At 42.0% G+C, this 24,208-nt stretch overlaps 1 protein-coding gene across 1 annotated transcript in view; it reads right to left on the bottom strand.

Moving 5' to 3' along the window:
* Nucleotides 1-2,469: 2,469 nt before the first annotated feature.
* LOC136577726 (uncharacterized) overlaps nt 2,470-24,208 on the bottom strand; it is a 33,113-nt gene continuing 11,374 nt past the window's right edge. The window contains exons 5-10 of the mRNA XM_066577650.1: nt 22,703-22,756; nt 18,659-18,712; nt 9,851-9,904; nt 9,471-9,524; nt 6,409-6,461; nt 2,470-2,739 (exon numbers count right to left, since the gene is read on the bottom strand). Coding sequence (XP_066433747.1) covers nt 2,736-2,739; nt 6,409-6,461; nt 9,471-9,524; nt 9,851-9,904; nt 18,659-18,712; nt 22,703-22,756 — 273 coding nt within the window. The 3' untranslated portion in view covers nt 2,470-2,735. The remainder of the gene's footprint in view (nt 2,740-6,408; nt 6,462-9,470; nt 9,525-9,850; nt 9,905-18,658; nt 18,713-22,702; nt 22,757-24,208) is intronic.

The following is a 24,208-nucleotide window of genomic DNA, read 5'->3' on the forward strand; positions in this document are numbered from 1 at the left end:
TTGTCAGTTTGTGACGCCACCGTTCCACACACTGGCATTCATATACGGCGAGTAAATAACACTTAACAAGTGTAAAGTACCTCGGGTCCTCCGGAACGGTCAAGGCGCAGTAAAAACTTTACTAGTGACTTTACTTAGTTACAACAAACTTCAGTAGGCAGACTTTACAGTGCAGGGAAATTAGTACGTATTCAGAAAACTTGACATGAAAGTCAATGGCCATAGAATGGCAGTAATTATCACCCCGCTCTAGTAGACTTCATCACGCGTGGGTGTCAGTTGAGTTTAGTTGCGTCCAACGCTGGGAAAAGAAGACTGATGGCTCTATTTAGGCATTAGCAGTAGAGATGAGCGAACGTACTCGTCCGAGCTTGATACTCGTTCGAGTATTAGGGTGTTCGAGATGCTCGTTACTCGTAACGAGTACCACGCGGTGTTCGGGTTACTTTCATTTTCTTCCCTGAGAAATTTGCGCGCTTTTCTGGCCAATAGAAAGACAGGGAAGGCATTACAACTTCCCCCTGCAACGTTCAAGCCCTATACCACCCCCCTGCAGTGAGTGGCTGGCGAGATTAGGTGTCACCCGAGTATTAAAATCGGCCCCTCCCGCGGCTCGCCACAGATGCATTCTGACATTAGTTCAGGGAAAGTGTTGTTGATGCCGGAGCTGCTATAGGGAGAGTGTTAGGAGTGATTTTAGGCTTCAAGAACCCCAACGGTCCTTCTTAGGCCATAGAAATCGCAGATCGCACCTATGTGCGATCTGCGATTTCTGTTCTCTTCTCTATACGCGCTCAATGGGGCCGGCGGCAGCAGCGCCGACCCCATTGAGAACATATAGAAGACAAATCATTCTTCTCTGCCACAGCTGTAACAGCTGTGGCAGAGAAGAACGATGTTTGCCCATTGAATTCAATGGAGCCGGCAATACAGCAGGTTCCACTGAAAGCAATGGGCTGCCGGCATGCGCGGGATGAATTGTCGGGAAGGGCTTCAATGATGTCATTGAATGGCTGTGATTGGCTGAAGGCACGTGTGTTTCTGGAGGCGGGGATTTCAACCACTGCGTCCAGAAAGCAATGCTCTGCCGGGGACCAGGAGGGAGCGACAGCCTGCAGCAGCGCCGCAGAACGTCAGAAGAGGTGAGTAATGATTTTTATTCTTTGCTCCACTGTATTGCCGGCGTATAAGGTGACAGTTGGGGGGTCGTCTTATACGCCCCGTCGCCTTATACGCCGGTATATATTTTTATTTTTACACATTTCTGGATGAATTGCAGGGAACGGCTTATATATTTAACCCCTTCCCGACAATTCATCCCGCGATCGCCGGCAGCCCATTGCTTTAAGTGGAACCTGCTGTATTGCCGGCTCCATTGAATTCAATGGGCAAACATCGTCCTTCTCTGCCACAGCTGTTACAGCTATGGCAGAGGAGAACGATCTTTATGCTGACAGTGGGGGGGGGGGGGGCACCACTCTTGCCACTATTGTGGCTTAATAGTGGGACCTGGGAACTTGAGATGCAGCCCAACATGTAGCCGCTCGCCTGCCCTATCCGTTGCTGTGTCATTCCCATCACTTTCTTGAATTGCCCCGATTTTCACAAATGGAAACCTTAGCGAGCATCGGCGATATACAAAAATGCTCGGGTCGCCCATTGACTTCAATGGGGTTCGTTACTCGAAACGAACCCTCGAGCATCGCGAAAATTTCGTCCCGAGTAACGAGCACCCGAGCATTTTGGTGCTCGCTCATCTCTAATTAGCAGTCATTCTGAGGATTTCTGCCGACCGAAGGATTTCTGCACTGCAACATATTTTTTTGCCATCACGCGGCAGCCACCCATGTGAATGGCTGATAATACTCTTTGGATGTGTGATAACCTCAGGGAAACAAACCTTTGTTCTTTGCAAAGATGCAAGCTTAGGACATAGTAGATGACTAAGCTATTCCATAGTGTATAAAAGATGGGAATAGATGCAGGGAGGACAGAAGCCAAGGACCCATGAGTAGGGGATGCTCTCTCATAGTGTAGTTCCCAGGGGCTCTCTGTCTTCTGCTGCCCGCTTCTCCAGCTGATGTCCAGACAGATGATGTGTTAAGGAAGGCTCCTACAGATGGGATGGGTTCTCTGTCTTCCGCTGCCCGCTTCTCCAGCTGATGTCCAGACAGATGATGTGTTAAGGAAGGCTCCTACAGATGGGATGGGTTCTCTGTCTTCCGCTGCTTCTTCCTCCAGTTGATGTTCCCACACAGAAGATGTGTTTGTGATGTAGGCCTATTCATGTGCAATATGAATGTGTTGATGTATATCCCTTGGGGATATCATTACTTAACCTTTGCATAAGAAATATTGTAAAAGTGTATGCCATATCACCTATTTCATGTATCTTAGTAAATTATCACTTATTTTATACAGTTTTGTTCAATTATCATCTTATTAAAACTTTTCAAATTGGCAAAACAATTATACAAGAATATTTATTGTCGGATGTCTTACAAAAAGCACAAATAATGACATTTTATTATTGAGCCCCCGGATGAGAGTCATTGGCAGCAGCTGGAGCTGGATGGCGGAGGGCGCAGCAGGGTCTTACGTTATGGCGTACTGCAGGTACAGGTAGTCTCTATGGCTAGTAGTCCTGAAGGTATGAGGGTCTCAGGTGGTACTGAGCGAGGGGCCTGCGTACACACAGGAAATTCCCGGGAATGATGAGGAGACGTCCCTTCTTCTCACCTGGAATATATAACCGACATGGCCATCAGAAGAAGCTCTGTAACCCTCTCTCCTAAATCCCTCCAACAGAAGAGATGAGCGTGGCTCACAGCTACCAATGAAAGTGCAGGCTTAATCCCAGCGGAGCAGAACTCTGATGGCAGAGCCATCATGCTGATCTTTAGTTAATGCGTGAAACTAAAACAGCATTTGTGAAGTATTTCTTGCAGACCTATGACCACACGGTGCGCTGGGGAGGAGGGACAAGCCATGGATACTATACAGGACGGAGGGTTCTTTTAGACAAGCCGATACAAGCGAGTGACGTCACCGCTAACCTGTTCGCAGCCGATATACACAGCAGATCATCGTTGGTTTTTCAACCACAAGGCTGCGTTCCCACGAACGTATATCGTCTCGGTTTTCACGCCGAGCCGATATACGTTGTCCTCGTGTGCAGGGGGAAGGAGGATGGAAGAGCCAGGAGCAGGAACTGAGCTCCCGCCCCCACTCTGCCTCCTCTCCGCCCTTCTGCACTATTTGCAATGAAAGGAGGTGGGGCGGGAATTAGCCCCGCCCCCGCCTCTCCCCATTGCAAATAGTGCAGAAGGGCGGAGAGAAGGCAGAGAGGGGGCGGGAGCTCAGTTCCTGCTCCTGGCTCTTCCATCCCCCCCCCCCTGCACACGAGGACAACGTATATCGGCTTGGCGTGAAAACCGAGCCGATATACGTTCGTGGGAATGCACCCTAAATCAGTAAGCTGCTCTATAAGTGATAAGAACAACTGAACGAGCGCTGATTAAACCGACCGAACAATTAGCGAACAGGAAGATGACGATCACTCGTTAGTGTATGAGGATGGGAAGGTGACGATCAGCTGTAGTGTATGGGTACGGAAAGGTGATGTTCGGTCGTTAGTGTATGAGGACAGGAGGGTGATGATCACTCAGTGTATGAAAACGGGAAGGTGACAATCATTCGTTAGTGTATGGGTACGGAAAGGTGACGTTCAGGTGTTAGTGTATGAGGAGGGGAAGGTGACGGTCACTCATTAGGGTATGAGGACGGGAAGGTGACGATCACTCAGTGTATGAGGATGGGAAGGTGACGTTCACTCGTTAGTACATGTGGACGGGAAGGTGACGATCGCTCGTTAGTGTATGAGGACGGGAAGGTGACGATCGCTCATTAGTGTATGAGGACGAGAAGCTGACAATCACTCATTAGTGTATAAGGACAGGAAGACGACGAACGGTCGTTAGTATATGAGGACGGAAAGGTGATGTTCAGTCGTTAGTGTATGAGAACATGAAGGTGACGATTGCTAATTAGTGTATGGGTATGAAAGGTGACGTTCGGTCGTTAGTGTATGAGGACCGGAAGGTGGCGATCGCTCGTTAGTGCATGAGGACAGGAAGGTGACGATCACTCATTAGTGTATGAGGACGGGAAGGTGACGATCGGTCGTTAGCGTATGAGGACGGGAAGGTGACGTTCGGTCGTTAGTGTATGAGGACCGGAAGGTGGCGATCGCTCGTTAGTGCATGAGGACAGGAAGGTGACGATCACTCATTAGTGTATGAGGACGGGAAGGTGACGATCGGTCGTTGGTGTATGAGGACGGGAAGGGGACAATCAGTCGTTAGTGTGCGTTAGGACAGGAAGGTGCCGATCGCTTTTTAGTGTATGAAGACAGGAAGGTGAGGATCGCTCGTTAGTGCATAAGGACAGGAAGGTGATGATTACTCATTAGTGTATGAGGACGGGAAGGTGACAATCACTCATTAGTGTATGAAGACGGGAAAGTGACGATCGCTTGTTAGTGTATGAGGACAGGAAGGTGATGATTACTCATTAGTGTATAAGGACGGGAAGGTGACAATGCCCCATAAGTGTATGAGGACAGGAAGGTGACAATCATTCATTAGTGTATAAGGACGGGAAGGTGACGATCGTTCGTTAGTGTATGAGGACGGGAAGGTGACGTTCAGGCATTAGTGTATGAGGACGGGAAGGTGAAGATCGGTCATTAGTGTATGAGGACGGGAAGGTGACGTTCAGGCATTAGTGTATGAGGACGGGAAGGTGAAGATCGGTCATTAGTGTATGAGGACGGGAAGGTGACGTTCAGGCATTAGTGTATGAGGACAGGAAGGTGAAGATCGGTCATTAGTGTATGGGGACGGAAAGGTGACGTTCGGTCATCAGTGTATGAGGACCGGAAGGTGACATTCGTTCGTTGGTGTATGAGGATGGGAAGGTGACGATCACTCAGTGTATGAGGATGGAAAGGTGACGATCACTCATTAGTGTTTCAGGACGGAAAGATGACGATTGGTCGTTAGTGTATGAGGATGAGAAGATGACGTTCGCTTGTTAGTGTATGGGGAGGGGAAGGTGACAATCACTCATTAGTGTATGAGGACGGGAAGATGACGATCGGTCGTTAGTGTATGAGGACGGGAAGATGACGATCGGTCGTTAGTGTATGAGGACGGGAAGATGACGATCGGTCGTTAGTGTATGAGGACGGGAAGGTGATGATCGGTAGTTAGTGTAGGAGGACAGAAAGGTGATGATCGGTAGTTAGTGTAGGAGGACGGGAAGGTGGCGATTGCTCGTTAGTGTATGAGAACAGGAAGGTGACGTTCGGTCGTTAGTGTATGAGGATGGAAAGGTGACGATCACTCATTAGTGTATGACTTTGGAAAGGCGACGATCACTCATTAGTGTATGAGGACGTGAAGGTGACGATCACTCATTAGTGTATGTATCCATCTGTAGATAAGTGTCCTTCTGTATGGTTGAATGTTCTGAGCCTCCTCTGCAGCCACGCACTACAATCATTAACCATTTTGATGTAGTACTGCCTCGGTTTGTCACTGCTGGACCATCATACACCATCCCACCTGTGTTTCTCAGGTCGTATTTACTGGGGCAAGTGCGAATCTTGTCCTGTGATATCGCACATCAGCCCTCGATTTCTATGGGGGGGCAATGTGTTTTTGTGTGAAAATTGCAGGTTAATTCAGTAGAAAAAAAATTATATCCTGCACTGCCGAAAGGGTTAATGCTCACAAACAATACAGAAGCCTGAAGGAAACGGTGCATGTTGGTCTGAGCAGGGAATGGAAAACTTAGAATGCCCCCTAGTATGAATGACAAGAAGGACAAGATATATGGATTTGCACACACCTCAGCACTATATTTTTGCAGAATGAACGATACATTGCTGCGCCAATATTGGCGTATTTTACTACATTTTTCCTGCCTGCTCCTTTGCATGCGGCAAACAAGACGCACCAATTGAACTTGTTAGGCAGTTCCAGATGTGTTTTTTCCCAGCATATTATGCATCTCCTTGCATATTGCTCGCATATTTGCACACACCCTCATTGACGTCTATGGGGACCTTTGAGGTGCAAATGCTCAAAAAAGTAGAGAACCCCGTGTTTATATTATTCACAACCAAAATGCGCGTGCAAAATTTGGAAATGTGAGCACCCCTATTTAAGTGAATGGGCTCTATTTCCTGAGCATTGAGCACGCAAATTTGCTCTTGCAAATATGTCAGAGTGAAGGAGCCTGAAATGGGATGTGTCCAGGTTATGGACAACTCTACAGTGGACACATTGTATGAAAATTTATGATTTTGCTCAACATGTAGAGCGCATCAAGTTTATTACATACCGTGACATACTGGATTGTCGCATCGTAGATGAGCTGCACAAATCCCACGCTTTCTACAGTGAAACATAAAATCATTTCTAGGCTTAGAATGAAAGTCTCATACTTCACTAGAATATTCCAAGAACATAGTAAATAATGAGTATATTCAAATACTAAACATTGCTGAACATATAAATCATGACACCACTGTGTGCAAGGTCTTGGCAAGGCTATAGAGAAGCTTCTACTCTTACAGAACTGGATGGCGTATACGTCCTCAAAACATTTGGGGTTGATGCAGGATTATATCAGATAAAGGTAGGCTTGCCACCTTTGTCACAAAAAAATACCGGCCATGGTAAAAAGGGGCGTGGCTTATCACTGCATTTTCTTTCTCCTTTATCTCCTGGATCCCGTCCAGTGGCTGTGCGCGATCCAGGGCAGAGTTTTGTCGCGAGTAGATGACGTTTAGTGTGATTCAAATGGCATCTACTCGCGAGAACACTCTGCAGACACTCGCATTGCATACAATCTACACATATATAATTATATGGACCAGGTTACCCCAGCATGGTTCATATCACTATATACAGGAGATATAACTCCCTCGTATATAGTGATGCTGATGTAAGGTAGATATGTCCTGTATGTAATTATATGGACAGCTGGTATAACGTATACCACCTAAACATACAAGATTACATGCATACATGGTACATACCTCGTACCGCATGTACTGATCCTCCGCTTTCCTCCTCAGGTCCCGACACTATCACTGCAGGGCCAGCTGGACATCCATCCTGACCCCCACACATCGCACACACAGCTCCGCTACATCCATCCTGATCCCCAGACATCACACACAACCCTGCTACATACATCCTAATCCCCACACATCACACACACACAGCTCCGCTACATCCATCCTGATCCCCAGACATCACACAGCTCCGCTACATCCATCCTGATCCCCAGACATCACACACACAACTCCACTACATCCACCCTGATCCTCAGACATCAAACACACAGCTCCGCTACATCCATACTTATCCCCACACATCACACACAACCCCGCTACATCTATCCTAATCCCCAGACATCACACACACAGCTCCGCTACATCCATCCTGATCCCCAGACATCACACACACAATGCCACTACATCCATCCTGATCCCCAGACATCACACACACAACTCCACTACATCCACCCTGATCCTCAGACATCACACACACAGCTCTGCTACATCCATCCTGACCCCCACACATCACACACACACACACAACCCCGCTACATCCATCCTAATCCCCAGACATTACACACACAGCTCCGCTACAACCATCCTGATCCCAAAACATCACACACACACACACACACAACACCACTACATCCATCCTGATCCTCAGACGTCACACACACAACTCCACTACATCCATCCTGATCCTCAGACATCACACACACAGCTCCGTTACATCCATCCTGATCCCCAGACATCACACACACACACAACGCCACTACATCCATCCTGATCCCCACACATCACACACAACCCCGCTACATCCATCCTAATCCCCACACATCACACACACAGCTCCGCTACATCCATCCTGATCCCCAGACATCACACACACAACGCCGCTACATCCATCCTGATCCCCCCTCACATTACACACAACGCCGCTACATCCATCCTGATCACCAGACATCACACATACAACTCTACTACATCCACCCTGATCCTCAGACATCACACACACTGCTCCGCTATATCCATTCTGACCCCCACACATCACACACACACAACCCTGCTACATCCATCCTAATCCCCAGACATCACACATACAGCTCCGCTATATCCATCCTGATCCCCAGACATCACACACACACAACACCCCTAAATCCATCCTGATCCGCAGACATCACACACACACACAACCCCACTACATCCATCCTGATCCCCACACATCACACACACATACACACAACCCCGCTACATCGATCCTGATCCCCACACATCACACACACACACACAACCCCGCTACATCCATCCTGATCCCCACACATCACACACACACAACCCCGCTACATCCATCCTGATCCCCACACATCACACACACACAACCCCGCTACATCCATCCCTATCCCCAGACATCACACACACAACCCCGCTACATCCATCCCTATCCCCAGACATCACACACAGACCACTACATCCATCCTGATCCCCAGACATTACACACAACTCCACTACATCCATCCTGATCTTCAGACATCACACACACAGCCCCGCTACATCCATCCTGATCCCCAGATATCACACACACACAACTCCACTACATCCATCCTGATCCCCACACATCACATACACACACAAATTCACTCCATCCATCCTGATCCCCACACATCATACACACACACAACTCTGCTACATCCATCCTAATCCCAAGACATCAAATACACAGCTCCACTACATCCATCCTGATCTTCAGACATCTCACACCCAGCTCCGCTACATCCAACCTAACACCCACACATCACACACAGCTCTACTACATCCATCCTGACACCCACACATTACACACACAGCTCCACTACATCCACCCTGATCCCCACAAATGACACACACAGCTCTGCTACATCATCCTGACCCCCACACAAAGCTCCACACAGCTCCACTCACTCCCTCCCTCCATCCAGACCCCCACAGCTCCAAGATACACACACACACAATCTTATATTTACTGAGCTCCCCGTGGTCCTGTGATCCCTGACTCCTCCCACACATGACGTGACATCATCGGAGGTCCTGGAAGCTGCCGACTCTCAGGTCTGTGTTTCCCCTGTGATTTCAGGACTGCTGGAGGAGGGTTAACCGGCGCTAGGGGGCAGTGCAGGCTCTGAAAAAACAAGCCTGTAACAGGGCCCGTAAAAAGAATACCAGCACTGGCCTGACAGCAAAAATACCGGCCAGACCCAGCAACCCTAGATATAGGACTATTGTTATTCCCGCATGTGCATTCTTGTTAGTTTAATAAATCAGGAATATAATGTAAAGTTTATAAAGTTTGATTATTACGTACCATGACACACTGGATGACCATGGCGCAGATGAACTGAACAAATCCCACCACTACCTAAAGTGAAACAAAGTCACATATGGTTTTAAATCAGGATTCTCCAGGCTTCATATTCCAATATCAGTGGAATGTTCCAAGACTCTGCAAATAAGGAACATCTTCAAATACTGAAGAACAGATGGACTGATAAACCAAAATATGATTGTGTGGAAGGTCTTGACAAGGCTGTAGAGAAGCTTCTATTACAGAGATGTATAGAGCACAGGCGCTCTATCTATTTGGGCTTGTGGAATTGTACCAAAGATAGAATGTTTATCATCTCATGTGCTTTCTTGTTAGCTGGATAAATAAGGAATATAATGTAAAGTTTCATTATTACGTACCATGACACATTGGATGGCCAGGCTCCAGCTGGACTGAACAAATCCCACCACTACCTGAAGTGAAACAAAGTTACATCATCACCAAATATAGAATGTTTATTATCTATGTGCCTTCTTGTTACCTGGATGAATAAGGTATATAAGGTAAAGCATGACATCACTATGTGTAAGGCCCTGGCAAGGGTATAGAGAAGCCTCGCCTCTTACAGAACTGGATGGAGTATATGTCCTCAAGAAGTTTGGGTTTCATGCAGGATTATATCAGATATAGGACTTTTGTTATTCACTCATGTGCATTCTTGATAGTTGAATAAATCAGGAATATATTGTAAAGTTTCATTATTACACTAGCTTACCCGTCGCGCGTTGCTGCGAAGACAGACATACATACATTTCATTCGTTTTTATATATCTAGATAACAACCAATCACACCGCAGCTTTCATGTTACCTCAGTGGTATAATATATAACAACCAATCACAGCGCAGCTTTCATGTTACCTCAGCAGTATAAAATATAACAACCAATCACAGCGCAGCTTTCATGTTACCTCAGCAGTAAGAGAAATAACAACCAATCACAGTGCAACTTTTATTCTGCCTCAGCAATATAAAAAATAGCAACCAATCACAGCGCAGCTTTCATGTTACCTCTGCAGTATTATATATAGCAACCAATCACAGCGCAGCTTTCATGTTACCTCAGTGGTATAATATATAACAACGAATCGCAGCACAGCTTTCATGCAACCTTAGTAGTATAAGAAGTAGCCACCAATCACAGCACAGCTTTCATGTTACCTCAGCGGTATAATATATAGCAACCAATCACAGCACAGCTTTCATTTTACCTCAGCATTCTCAATATCCAGCAATTGTCTTGCGAAACGTTCGGCGGATGCATCATTTTCTGCTTGAACACTCATCCCGTTGGTCGTAATGCCTTTTGCTTTCGTGCTTGAGATGGAAATCAAACGATCTTTGTCTGGGGGGCATAACTGTCGATGATGCTCGCACGTGCGCCACCTATCGTAGGATAGATGTACTATGCCAGTAATCTTCCCAGGAGTGTACTCAACAACTTCCCAAAGTCTCATGGCAATTGGATGAATGGTGTAGTAATGCATAAAGGACAGACAGACAGACAGACAGACATTCATTTATATATATCAGGAAGTGAGAGAATTAGATTCCGTACGTAAAATTTGGATGCTAATTGTTTTGCGCTTAGAATTGAATAATCGACTTGGGACCCATTAGCGTTTCCTATTTATGGCATAAATCAATGCCCGTGCCAAATTTCAAGTTTCTATGTGAGAAAATTACATTCCGTACGTAAAATTTGGACGCTAATTCTTTGGCACATAGAATTGAATAATCGAGTTGGGACCCACTAGCGTTTTCTATTTATGACATATTCAATGCCCATGCCAAATTTCAAGTTTCTATGTGAGAAAATTACATTCCGTACGTAAAATTTGGACGCTAATTCTTTGGCGCATAGAATTGAATAATCGAGTTGGGACCCATTAGCTTTTCCTATTTATTACATAATCAATGCTTGTGCCAAATTTCAAGTTTCCATGACATTGGGAAGCGAGAAAATTAGATTCCGTACGTAAAATTTGGACGCTAATTCTTTGGCGCTTAGAATTGAATAATCGAGTTGGGACCCACTAGCGTTTTCTATTTATGACATATTCAATGCCCATGCCAAATTTCAAGTTTCTATGTGAGAAAATTACATTCCGTATGTAAAATTTGGACGCTAATTCTTTGGCGCATAGAATTGAATAATCGAGTTGGGACCCATTAGCTTTTCCTATTTATTACATAATCAATGCTTGTGCCAAATTTCAAGTTTCCATGACATTGGGAAGCGAGAAAATTAGATTCCGTACGTAAAATTTGGACGCTAATTCTTTGGCGCTTAGAATTGAATAATCGAGTTGGGACCCATTAACTTTTCCTATTTATGACATAATCAATGCTCGTGCCAAATTTCATGTTTCTACAACATCGGGAAGTGAGAGAATTAGTGGCAATGATGGAAATCGAACGATCTACGTCGGGGGGTCGTAACTGTCGACGACGCTCGCGCACGTGCTATTTATCATAAAATATTTGTACTATGCCTATAATCTTCCCAGGAGTGCACTCAACAACTTCCCAAAGTTTTATGGCGATCGGATGAATGGTGTAGTAGCGCATAAAGGACAAACAGACACGCACACAGACAGACACGCATACATTCAATTTTATATATATAGACTAGCTTACCCGTCGTGCGTTGCTGCGAAGACAGACAGACATAGATTCGTTTTTATATATCTAGATAACAACCAATCACAGCACAGTTTTTTTAGGTTACCTCAGTTGTATAATATATAACCAATCACAGCGCAGCTTTGATGTTACCTCAGCTTTATAATATACTAGCTTACCCATCGCGCGTTGCTGCGAAGACAGACATACATACATACATTCGTTTTTATATATCTAGTGTAGTAATGCATAAAGGAAAAACAGACAGACATTCATTTATATATATATATATATATATATATATATATATAGATGACATCAGGAAGTGAGAGAATTAGATTCCGTACATAAAATTTGGACGCTAATTCTTTGGCGCTTAGAATTGAATAATCGAGTTGGGACCCTTGAACTTTTCCTATTTATGACAATCAATGCTTGTGCCAAATTTCAAGATTCTATGACATCAGAAAGTGAAAAAATTAGATTTCGTACGTAAAATTTGGACGCTAATTCTTTGGCGCTTAGAATTGAATAATCGAGTTGGGACCCTTGAACTTTTCCTATTTATGACATAATCAATGCTCGTGCCAAATTTCAAGTTTCTATGACATTGGGAAGTGAGAAAATTAGGTTTCGTACGTAAAATTTGGACGCTAATTGTTTGGCGCTTAGAATTGAATAATTGATTTGGGACCTATTAACTTTTCCTATTTATGACATAATCAATGCTCATGACAAATTTCAAGTTTCTATGACATTGAGAAGCGAGAAAATTAGATTCCGTACGTAAAATTTGGACGCTAATTTTTTGGCGCTTAGAATTGAATAATTGAGTTGGGACCTATTAACTTTTCCTATTTATGACATAATCAATGCTCGTGCCAAATTTCAAGTTTTTTATGACATTGGGAAGTGAGAAAATTAGATTTCGTACGTAAAATTTGGACGCTAATTCTTTGGCGCTTAGAATTGAATAATTGAGTTGGGACCCATTAACTTTTTCTATTTATGACATAATCAATGCTCGTGCCAAATTTTAAGTTTCTATGACATTGGGAAGTGAGAGAATTAGATTTCGTACGTAAAATTTGGACGCTAATTCTTTGGCGCTTAGAATTGAATAAATTGGTTGGGACTCATTACCTTTTCCTATTTATGATATAATCAAGTTTCTATGACATTGGGAAGTGTAAAAATTTGGACGCTAAGTCTTTGGCGCTTAGAATTGAATAATTGAGTTGGGACCCATTAACTTTTTCTATTTATGACATAAACAATGCTCGTGCCAAATTTTAAGTTTCTATGACATTGGGAAGTGAGAGAATTAGATTTTGTACGTAAAATTTGGACGCTAATTGTTTGGCGCTTAGAATTGAATAATTGATTGGGGGCCTATTAACTTTTCCTATTTATGACATAATCAATGCTCATGACAAATTTCAAGTTTCTATGACATTGGGAAGCGAGAAAATTAGATTCCGTACGTAAAATTTGGACGCTAATTTTTTGGCGCTTAGAATTGAATAATTGAGTTGGGACCTATTAACTTTTCCTATTTATGATATGATCAATGCTCGTGCCAAATTTCATGTTTCTACGAGAATTAGTGGCAGTGAGGGAAATCAAACGATCTACGTGGGGGGGTCGTAACTGTCGATGACGCTCGCACGTGCGCCATTGATCATAGCATAAATATACTATGCCTATAATCTTCCCAGGAGTGTACTCAACAACTTCCCAAAGTTTCGTGGCGATCGGATGAATGGTGTAGTAGCGCATAAAGGACAAACAGACACACACAGAGACAGACAGACACACAGACACGCATACATTCAATTTTATATATATAGATAACACCCAATCACAGCGCAGCTTATATGTTACCTCAGCAGTATAAAATATAACAACGAATCACAGTGCAGCATTGATTTTACCTCAGCGGTATAATATATAGCAACCAATCACAGCACAGCTTTCATTTTACCTCAGCGGTATAATATATAGCAACCAATCACAGCGCAGCTTTTATTTTACCTCAGCATTCTCAATATCCAGCAATTTTCTTGCGAAACGTTCGGCGGATGCATCATTTTGTAGTTGAACACTCATCCCGTTACTCGTAATGCCTTTTGCTTTTGTGCTTGAGATGGAAATCAAACGATCTTTGTCTGGGGGGCATAACTGTCGACGACGCTCGCACGCACCCCACCTATCGTAGGATAGTTGTACTATGCCAGTAATCTTCCCAGGAGTGTACTCAACAACTTGCCATTAACTTTTCCTATTTATAACATAATCAATGCTCGTGCCAAATTTACGTTTCTATGACACCGGAAAGTGAGAATTACATTCCGTACGTAAAATTTGGACGCTCATTCTTTTGTGCATAGAATTGAATAATCGAGTTGGGACCCATTAGCTTTTCCTATTCATGACATAATCAATGCTCATGCCAAATTTCACGTTTCTATGACACCGGAAAGTGAGAAAATTACATTCCGTACGTAAAATTTGGACGCTAATTCTTTGGCGCTTAGAATTGAATAATCGAGTTGGGACCCTTGAACTTTTCCTATTTATGACATAATCAATGCTTGTGCCAAATTTCAAGTTTCTATGACATCAGAAAGTGAAAAAATTAGATTTCGTGCGTAAAATTTGGACGCTAATTCTTTGGCGCTTAGAATTGAATAATCAAGTTGGGACCCTTGAACTTTTCCTATTTATGACATAATCAATGCTCGTGCCAAATTTCAAGTTTCTATGACATTGGGAAGTGAGAAAATTAGATTCCGTACGTAAAATTTGGACGCTAATTGTTTGGCGCTTAGAATTGAATAATTGATTGGGGGCCTATTAACTTTTCCTATTAATGACATAATCAATGCTCATGACAAATTTCAAGTTTCTATGACATTGGGAAGCGAGAAAATTAGATTCCGTACGTAAAATTTGGACGCTAATTTTTTGGCGCTTAGAATTGAATAATTGAGTTGGGACCTATTAACTTTTCCTATTTATGACATAATGAATGCTCGTGCCAAATTTTAAGTTTCTATGACATTGGGAAGTGAGAAAATTAGATTCCGTACGTAAAATTTGGACGCTAATTCTTTGGCGCTTAGAATTGAATAATTGAGTTGGGACCCATTAACTTTTTCTATTTATGACATAATCAATGCTCGTGCCAAATTTTAAGTTTCTATGACATTGGGAAGTGAGAGAATTAGATTTCATACGTAAAATTTGGACGCTAATTCTTTGGCGCTTAGAATTGAATAAATTGGTTGGGACTCATTACCTTTTCCTATTTATGATATAATCAAGTTTCTATGACATTGGGAAGTGTAAAAATTTGGACGCTAATTCTTTGGTGCTTAGAATTGAATAATTGAGTTGGGACCCATTAACTTTTTCTATTTATGACATAATCAATGCTCGTGCCAAATTTTAAGTTTCTATGACATTGGGAAGTGAGAGAATTAGATTTCGTACATAAAATTTGGACACTAATTCTTTGGCACTTAGAGTTGAATAATCAAGTTGGGACCCATTAACTTTTCCTTTTTATGACATAATCAATGCTCGTGCCAAATTTCATGTTTCTACGAGAATTAGTGGCAGTGTGGGAAATCAAACGATCTACGTGGGGGGGCGTAACTGTCGACGACGCTCGCACACGCGCCATTTATCGTAGGATAGTTTTACTATGCCTATAATCTTCCCAGGAGTGTACTCAACAACTTCCCAAAGTTTCGTGGCGATCGGATGAATGGTGTAGTAGCGCATAAAGGACAAACAGACACACACAGAGACAGACAGACAGACACACAGACACGCATACATTCAATTTTATATATATAGATAACACCCAATCACAGCGCAGCTTATATGTTACCTCAGCAGTATAAAATATAACAACGAATCACAGTGCAGCATTGATTTTACCTCAGCGGTATAATATATAGCAACCAATCACAGCGCAGCTTTTATTTTACCTCAGCATTCTCAATATCCAGCAATTTTCTTGCGAAACGTTCGGCGGATGCATCATTTTGTAGTTGAACACTCATCCCGTTACTCGTAATGCCTTTTGCTTTTGTGCTTGAGATGGAAATCAAACGATCTTTGTCTGGGGGGCATAACTGTCGACGACGCTCGCACGCACCCCACCTATCGTAGGATAGTTGTACTATGCCAGTAATCTTCCCAGGAGTGTACTCAACAACTTCCCATTAACTTTTCCTATTTATAACATAATCAATGCTCGTGCCAAATTTACGTTTCTATGACACCGGAAAGTGAGAAAATTACATTCCGTACGTAAAATTTGCATGCTAATTCTTTGGCGCATAGAATTGAATAATCGTGTTGGGACCCATTAACTTTTCCTATTTATGACATATTCAATGCCCGTGCCAAATTTCAGGTTTCTATGTGAGAAAATTACATTCCGTACGTAAAATTTGGATGCTAATTCTTTGGCGCATAGAATTGAATAATCGAGTTGGGACCCATTAGCGTTTCCTATTTATGACATATTCAATGCCCGTGCCAAATTTCAAGTTTCTATGTGAGAAAATTACAGTCCGTACGCAAAATTTGGACGTTAACTTTTTTGCGCATAGAATTGAATAATCGAGTTGGGACCTATTAACTTTTCCTTTTAATGACATAATCAATGCTCGTGCCAAATTTCACGTTTCTATGACACCGGAAAGTGAGAAAATTACGTACGTAAAATTTGGACGCTAATTCTTTTGCGCATAGAATTGAATAATCGAGTTTGGACCCATTAGCTTTTCCTATTTATGACATAATCAATGCTTGTGCCAAATTTCACGTTTCTATGACACCGGAAAGTGAGAAAATTACATTCCGTACGTAAAATTTGGATGCTAATTCTTCGGCGCATAGAATTGAAAAATCGAGTTTGGACCCATTAGCTTTTCCTATTTATGACATAATCAATGCTCGTGCCAAATTTCAAGTTTCTATGACATTGGGAAGCAAGAAAATTAGATTCCGTACGTAAAATTTGGACGCTAATTCTTTGGCGCTTAGAATTGAATAATCGAGTTGGGACCCATTAGCTTTTCCTATTTATGACAATCAATGCTCGTGCCAAATTTCATGTTTCTACAACATCGGGAAGTGAGAGAATTAGTGGCAATGATGGAAATCGAACGATCTAAGTGGGGGGTTCGTAACTGTCGACGACGCACGCACGTGCGCTATTTATCGTAGCATTATTGTACTATGCCTATAATCTTCCCAGGAGTGTACTCAACAACTTCCCAAAGTTTCATGGCGATCGGATGAATGGTGTAGTAGCGCATAAAGGACAAACAGACACGCACACAGACAGACAGACACACACGCATACATTCAATTTTATATATATAGATTCCCATGACACCCTGGATGACCATGGCGCAGCTGGACTGAACAAATCCCACCACTACCTAAAGTGAAACAAAGTCACATCTAGTTTTATATAAGGATTCTCCAGACTTGATATTCCAATATCACTAGAATATTCCAAAACACTGCAAATAAGAAACACCTTCAAATACTGAAAAACTAATGGACTAAGAAACCAAAACATGATTGTGTGAAAGGTCCTGGCAAGGCTGTAGAGAAGCTTCTAATACAGAAATGGATAAAGCACAGGTCTTTGAGAAGGTTGGGCTTGCAGGATTTTACCAAAAATAGAATGTTTATTATCTTATATGCTTTCTTATTAGCTGGATAAATAAGGTATATAAGGTAAAGCATGACATCACTATGTGTAAGGCCCTGGCAAGGGTATAGAGAAGCTTCACATCTTACAGAACTGGATGGAGTATATGTCCTCAGGAAGTTGGGGTTTCATGCAGGATTATATCAGGTAAGACCCCATTAAGCCACAACGATTATCGCTCACAATTCGCTCAAAAGCCGTCTTTTGAGCAATAATCGGTGTGTCTAAGCGCGGCCATCGTGCACTGTTCATGTACGATTCACTCATCGTTGTCTTTCAGATAGCTGATAGACAGCCATGAGTCTTATTAGGACCGCGCGCTGAGTTCTCAGCGGGATACCGCTGATACTATTGTTTCAGCTGGTATCTCGCTCTGAGAACACAGCTGGAGTATGAAGAAGACAGCAATCCAGGTGTGTTCTGGATATATAGCAGGAGTATACAGAAGATAGCGATCCAGATGTGTTCTGCATACCACTCGGAGCTCTCAGCTGTATACCAGCTGAACGCTCCGAGAACACAGCAGTTCTCAGAGCGCAAAAATGCACACAATGATTATCGCTCAAGAGATTGCCTTCGAGCGAATTTTGAGTGATAATTGTCGTGTTTAAATGGGCCTTAAAGCCCTGGGCAACGATAAAGAGAAGCTTCTTCTCTTACAGAACTGGATAGAGTATATGTCCTGAAGAAGTTTGGGTTTGATGCAGGATTATATCAGACATAGGACTTTTGTTATTCACTCATGCATTCTTGTTAGTTGAATAAATCAGGAATATAATGTAAAGTTTGATAATTACGTACCATGACACAGTGGATGACCATGGCGCAGCTGGACTGAACAAATCCCACCACTACCTAAAGTGAAACAAAGTTACATCTGGTTTTATATAAGGACTAGCTGATATACCCAGCTTCACCCGAGTTAATTTGGTACTGGTGTTTATCTGGTGTTCACACAGAAAATCTTATAAAGTCATGGTTACTTTAGAAATACCGGAAAAACATATGTTCACCATTTTGCATAGTTCTCTGCGTTACCCAGGAAACACCACGGGGAGGTAACCATGCAACGTTTCCTTTATATAAAATGACATCAGGAAGTGAGAGAATTAAATTCCATATGTAAAATTTGGACGTTAATTCTTTTGCACTTAGAATTGAATAATCGAGTTACGACCCATTAACTTTTCCTATTTATGACATAATCAATGGCCGTGCTAAATTTCAAGTTTCTATGACATTGGGAAGTGAGAGAATTAGATTTCGTAAGTAAAATGTGGACGCTAATTCTTTTGCGCTAACAATTGAATAATCGAGTCGGGACCCATTAACTTTTCCTATTTATGACATAATCAATGCCCATTCCAAATTTCATGTTTCTATGACACCAAGAAGTGAGAGAATTACATTCCGTACGTAAAATTTGGACGCTAGTTCTTTTGCGCTAGAATTGAATAATCGAGTTGGGACCCATTAAATTTTCCTATGTATGACATATTTAATGCTTATGGCAAATTTCATGTTTCTATGACATTGGGAAGTGAGAGATTTAGATTATGTACGTAAAATTTCGACGCTAATTCTTTTGCACTTAGAATTGAATAATCGAGTTGGGACCCATTAACTTTTCCTATTTATGACATAATCAATGCTTGTGCCAAATTTTACATTCCTATGACACCGGAAAGTGAGAAAATTACATTCCATACGTAAAATTTGGACGCTAATTCTTTTGCGCTAGAATTGAATAATCGAGTTGGGACCCATTAGCTTTTCTTATTTATGACCTAATCAATGCTTGTGCCAAATTTCATGTTTCTATGACACCGGAAAGTGAGAAAAATACATTCCGTACGTAAAATGTGGATGCTAATTCTTTTGCGCATAGAATTGAATAATCGAGTTGGTACCCATTAGCTTTTCCTATTTATGACATAATTAATGCTCGTGCCAAATTTCACGTTTCTATGACATAATTAATGCTTGTGCCAAATTTCCTGTTTCTATGACACCGGAAAGTGAGAAAATTACATTCCGTATGTAAAATTTGGATGCTAATTCTTTTGCGCATAGAATTGAATAATCGAGTTGGGACCCATTAGCTTTTCCTATTTATGACATAATCAATGCTCGTGCCAAATTTCACGTTTCTATGACATTGGAAAGTGAGAAAATTACATTCTGTACGTAAAATTTGGATGCTAATTCTTTTGCGCATAGAATTGAATAATGGAGTTGGGACCCATTAGTGTTTCCTATTTATGACATAATCAATGCTCGTGCCAAATTTCCCGTTTCTATGACACCGGCAAGTGAGAAAATTACATTCCGCACGTAAAATTTGGACGCTAATTCTTTTGCGCATAGAATTGAATAATCGAGTTGGGACCCATTAGCTTTTACTGTTTATGACATAATCAATGCTTTTGCCAAATTTCCTGTTTCTATGACACTGGAAAGTGAAGAAATTACATTCCGCACGTAAAATTTCGACGCCAATTCTTTTGCGCTAGAATTGAATAATGGAATTGGGACCTATTAACTTTTCCTATTTATGACATAATCAATGCTCGTGCCAAATTTCATGTTTCTATGACACCAGAAAGTGAGAAAATTAGATTCCGTACGTAAAATTTGGACGCTAATTCTTTTGCGCATAGAATTGAATAATCAAGTTGGGAGCCATTAGCTTTTCCTATTTATGACATAATCAATGCTCATGCCAAATTTCCTGTTTCTATGACACCGGAAAGTGAAGAAATTACATTCCGCACGTAAAATTTCGACGCCAATTCTTTTGCGCTAGAATTGAATAATCGAGTTGGGACCCATTAGCTTTTCCTATTTATGACATAATCAATGCTCGTGCCAAATTTCACGTTTCTATGACATTGGAAAGTGAGGAAATTACATTCTGTACGTAAAATTTGGATGCTAATTCTTTTGCGCATAGAATTGAATAATCGAGTTGGGACCCATTAGCTTTTCCTATTTATGACATAATCAATGCTCGTGCCAAATTTCATGTTTCTATGACACCAGAAAGTGAGAAAATTAGATTCCGTACGTAAAATTTGGACGCTAATTCTTTTGCGCATAGAATTGAATAATCAAGTTGGGAGCCATTAGCTTTTCCTATTTATGACATAATCAATGCTCGTGCCAAATTTCCTGTTTCTATGACACCGGAAAGTGAAGAAATTACATTCCGCACGTAAAATTTCGACGCCAATTCTTTTGCGCTAGAATTGAATAATCGAGTTGGGACCCATTAGCTTTTCCTATTTATGACATAATCAATGCTCCTGCCAAATTTCACGTTTCTATGACATTGGGAAGTGAGAGATTTAGATTATGTACGTAAAATTTGGACGCTAATTCTTTTGCGCATAGAATTGAATAATCAAGTTGGGAGCCATTAGCTTTTCCTATTTATGACATAATCAATGCTCATGCCAAATTTCCTGTTTCTATGACACCGGAAAGTGAAGAAATTACATTCCGCACGTAAAATTTCGACGCCAATTCTTTTGCGCTAGAATTGAATAATCGAGTTGGGACCCATTAGCTTTTCCTATTTATGACATAATCAATGCTCGTGCCAAATTTCACGTTTCTATGACATTGGAAAGTGAGGAAATTACATTCTGTACGTAAAATTTGGATGCTAATTCTTTTGCGCATAGAATTGAATAATGGAGTTGGGACCCATTAGCTTTTCCTATTTATGACATAATCAATGCTCGTGCCAAATTTCATGTTTCTATGACACCAGAAAGTGAGAAAATTAGATTCCGTACGTAAAATTTGGACGCTAATTCTTTTGCGCATAGAATTGAATAATCAAGTTGGGAGCCATTAGCTTTTCCTATTTATGACATAATCAATGCTCGTGCCAAATTTCCTGTTTCTATGACACCGGAAAGTGAAGAAATTACATTCCGCACGTAAAATTTCGACGCCAATTCTTTTGCGCTAGAATTGAATAATCGAGTTGGGACCCATTAGCTTTTCCTATTTATGACATAATCAATGCTCGTGCCAAATTTCCTGTTTCTATGACATTGGGAAGTGAGAGATTTAGATTATGTACGTTAAATTTCGACGCCAATTCTTTTGCGCTAGAATTGAATAATCGAGTTGGGGCCCAATTTCTTTTCCTATTTTGGAGATAATCTATGCTTGCACCAAATTTCATGTTTCTACGACATCGGGAAGTTGGAGAACTTTTGGCGAGTCAGTCAGTCAGTCAGTCAGTCAGTCAGTCAGTGAGTGAGTCAGTCAGTCAGTCAGTGAGTCAGTGAGTCAGTCAGTGAGTCAGTCAGTCAGTCAGTCAGTCAGTCAGTCAGTCAGTCAGTCAGTCAGTCAGTCAGTCAGTGAGGGCTTTCAGCTTTATATATATAGATTCTCCAGACTTTATATTCCAATATCAACACCTTCAAATACTAATAAATTGATGGACTGGTAAACCAAAACATGGTTGCCTGGAAGGTCCTGGCAAGGTTGTAGAGAAGCTTCTATACAGAAATGGATAAAGCACAGGTCTTTGTGAAAGTTGGGTTTGCAAGAGTTTACCAGAGATAGAATGTTTATTATCTTATATGCTTTCTTATTAGCTGGATAAATAAGGTATATAAGGTAAAGCATGACATCACTATGTGTAAGGCCTCGGGCAAGGGTATAGAGAAGCCTCGCCTCTTACAGAACTGGATGGAGTATATGTCCTCAAGAAGTTTGGGTTTCATGCAGGATTATATCAGACATAGGACTTTTGTTATTCACTCATGTGCATTCTTGTTAGTTGATTAATTCAGGAATATAATGTAAAGTTTGATAATTACGTACCATGACACAGTGGATGACCATGGCGCAGCTGGACTGAACAAATCCCACCACTACCTAAAGTGAAACAAAGTCACATCTGGTTTTATATCAGGATTCTCCAGACTTTATATTCCAATATCACTAGAATGTTCTAAAGCACTGCAAATAAGAAACACCTTCAAATACTAAAAAACTGATAGACTGATAAACCAAAACATGATTGTGCGAAAGGTCCTGGCAAGACTGTCGAGAAGCTTCTAATACAGAAATGAATAGAGCACAGGTCTTTGAGAATGTTTGGCTTCCAGGAGTTTACCAAAGATAGAATGTTATCTTATGTACTTTCTTGTTAGCTGGATAAATCAGTGATATAATGTAAATTATATAAATTTTAATGATTGCTTATCACAATACCTTGGGCTGCCCTATTATGGATAGGTATTAGTGTAGTATGTCTCTACCATAAATATGGGTTGGTTCGCCGGGCTCACCTACAGGGAATGCCCAGGTCCCGCCACAAGCTGGTAAAAGCTCCTGATTGGTGGAGACATACTACACTAGTGCCGCTCAGTACTAGTAGGCAGCTCCCAGCTCCGGCATGACTACAGCCAGGAAGCTCCCTCCGGATACTCCTCTCGACCGGTGCCATACTGGAGAGCTGACACTCCGGGACCAGTCGGGATGCGGAGGGCTGACACTCCGGTCCGGCATAACTGCAGCAAAGAAACTGCCTCTGAACAATCCTCCCAACCGTTGCCGGCCTGGAAGTCTCCTAATAGTACTTAGCGGTACTAGTGTAGTACCGCTAAGCTCCTGGTTGGTCTCCACCAATCGGGTGCTTTTACCAGCTTTGGCTGTGACCTGTGCATTACATGTAGGTGAGATTGGCCAACTCATACTTCCGGTGGAGACATACTACACTAATACCTTATAAATAAGCAGAGTAACTCCCATCACCATGTACAGGGAAGCATAAAATCACATCTCATGTAGTTATAAAATCACAAGTCTTCATATCCAAAAACATTAGAAATTATGATTCAGGTTACTACCTCCAAATACTAAAAATTGATAAAGTTACTGTGTGGAAGGTCCTAACAGGGTTGTAGTCTGGTGGACGAGTCTGATGTAGGATTTTACCAAAATAAACATTGGACTTTAATTTTCTACCCCAGGCTCGTATCTGGAGGTTTTCTTGTTAGGACTTAAACAGACGTGCGTGTTTTTGTACAGTTTTGCGCGTGGGAGAATCCCGCACACATAACACGGAGAATAGAACCCATTGATTTCAATGGGTTCAACCTTGCTTCTTTTTTTTGCACCCGCTGTTTTCGCAGGATTAAAACAAATACCCTATCTTGCATGTGTTTGTGCGCCAAAGAGCCTCATAGAAGTATTTGGGAGGTGTGCAAACACACTAAATGCTGCACATACCTGCCATCACCGACACCACGTTAAGCTAATTAGCCAATTAAATCAGGGTGGGGTGATTCCCCTGCCCATGTGAATGGGTGGTGGCTGTCCAAA

Source organism: Eleutherodactylus coqui, chromosome 8, assembly GCF_035609145.1.
Source record: "Eleutherodactylus coqui strain aEleCoq1 chromosome 8, aEleCoq1.hap1, whole genome shotgun sequence".
NCBI lineage: Eukaryota > Metazoa > Chordata > Amphibia > Anura > Eleutherodactylidae > Eleutherodactylus > Eleutherodactylus coqui.